At 38.1% G+C, this 1701-nt stretch overlaps 1 protein-coding gene across 1 annotated transcript; it reads left to right on the top strand.

Moving 5' to 3' along the window:
• The first annotated feature begins 358 nt into the window (after nt 1-358).
• LOC122054800 (superoxide dismutase [Cu-Zn]-like) lies at nt 359-1064 on the top strand. Its single transcript, XM_042616231.1, has 4 exons — nt 359-434; nt 567-668; nt 773-896; nt 1004-1064. The coding sequence occupies exons 1-4, from the start codon at nt 359-361 to the stop codon at nt 1062-1064; spliced, it is 363 nt and encodes a 120-aa protein (XP_042472165.1).
• Nucleotides 1065-1701: the final 637 nt, after the last annotated feature.

Here is a 1701-nt window from a genome sequence, read left to right as displayed (position 1 = left end):
ATATGAAATTTGTCTTCCATCGTACTGTTGTTTTGTTTTCGATCCTTAGGTTTTATCACTTTTTTTTCTCGATTTTAACTTATGCGGCTGCTTTGATTTAATTTGGTGAAGAAAAAGTGGAGTTTTCTACTGAGATTTGATGGGTTCTCTGTCTATGATGGAGCGAGAGCTGAATTCATCTCGAGTTTGATGGTATTTGTTTAGTGTTTAGTCTGGCGATTGTTGAATTGCTTTTCTTTTTGTATCTGGAAGATGAGATCGATTATTTCTCATCTAGTGGCGATGCTACTTATTTTGAGACATTTAATGATGTCTTTAACCGTGTGTTTGATGTCTGCTGTGTAGAACACCTAAGGAAATGGTGAAGGTTGTTGCTGTCTTGGGTAACAGTGAGGATGTTAAGGGCACAATTGACTTCGTCGAGGAAGGAGATGGTGAGAAATCTCTTGAAATACTACTTGTGGAATGCTAAATTCCTTTCAGATCTAGGGTTTCAACTTCAACCATTTTGATTTTATGTGAATTTGTGATCCAATCTGATTTTGGGATGTAAATCTCTATGATAGGTCCAACCACCGTCACCGGATCCATCACTAGCCTCAAGCCTGGGCTTCATGGCTTCCATGTGCATGCTCTTGGAGACACCATCAATGGATGCATGTCAACTGGTAAAATTATTTACCTTTTCCTTCATGGTGATCTACTGAGTTGCAAGTTTCTGATTGAAAGTATTAAATTACTGATTATGTACTCATGCTCTTGTATACTGCAGGGCCTCATTTTAATCCTGCTGGAAAGGAACATGGTGCTCCTCAAGATGAAAATCGACATGCTGGTGATCTAGGCAATGCCACTGCTGGCGAGGATGGTAAGTTGCTTTATCATCAGCTCATGATGTTCCTTTTGTTATCTATTTTTACCCATATTACTATAACACTTTTTCTCATAGCAGAAAAAAAAAAATCAAACTATGGCTTGATCAACATTATTTACTGCTTCTCAGGATACTGATTGGTTGTAAGTTTAGTGATACTATTCCTGTTGAACTAGGTAATCTATCCTAGCTCCAGACCTTGTAAGGATGTAATTTCCACTATCTTACTATTTTTGCTAGCTGAGGAACAAGAGTCTAATGATTCCCACCTCAACCTATGTCACAGATCATTAAATGCAAACCATTTTACTAGTAGAATACCTGCATCCCTGGGTAGGCTCGCCGACCTCGTATGGCTAGACCTGGCAAACAATCACCTCAGTTTTCCATGCATGATCAAATAAAAACTTACGCGGTGAAGAATTAACGATAATGAAATATGTTCTTATCAGACACTTGAACAAGAATCATCTCTCAGGTCCAATTCGACTGAGCCTTTTCAGCTCTAGCATGAATGTTAAACATATGTAAGATATATCAGCTCTATTGCCACCTGATGCTTCCTTGTAATAGGCTCTCTAAATACTAACTTGTTGTTTGCATTCAGACTGCTTGACAGCAATAACCTTTCTGGGGTTATTCCAGAATCAATTGGACTTCTTCAGAAACTCAAAGTTTTGTGAGTGCTTGCTATTAATTTCCTTTTCATCAAACTGTTTGTTTATATCTTTCTTGCGCTTTTCTTAGACGACTAGACCACAATAATTTGATTGGACCAGTTCCTCAAAGTATCAGCAATCTGACAAGACTCAAAGTGCAGTAAGTGA

This window comes from Zingiber officinale, chromosome 3B, assembly GCF_018446385.1.
Source record: "Zingiber officinale cultivar Zhangliang chromosome 3B, Zo_v1.1, whole genome shotgun sequence".
Lineage (NCBI taxonomy): Eukaryota > Viridiplantae > Streptophyta > Magnoliopsida > Zingiberales > Zingiberaceae > Zingiber > Zingiber officinale.
Note: the sequence above shows the minus strand (reverse complement) of the source record. Positions and strands in the feature narration are given on the sequence as shown.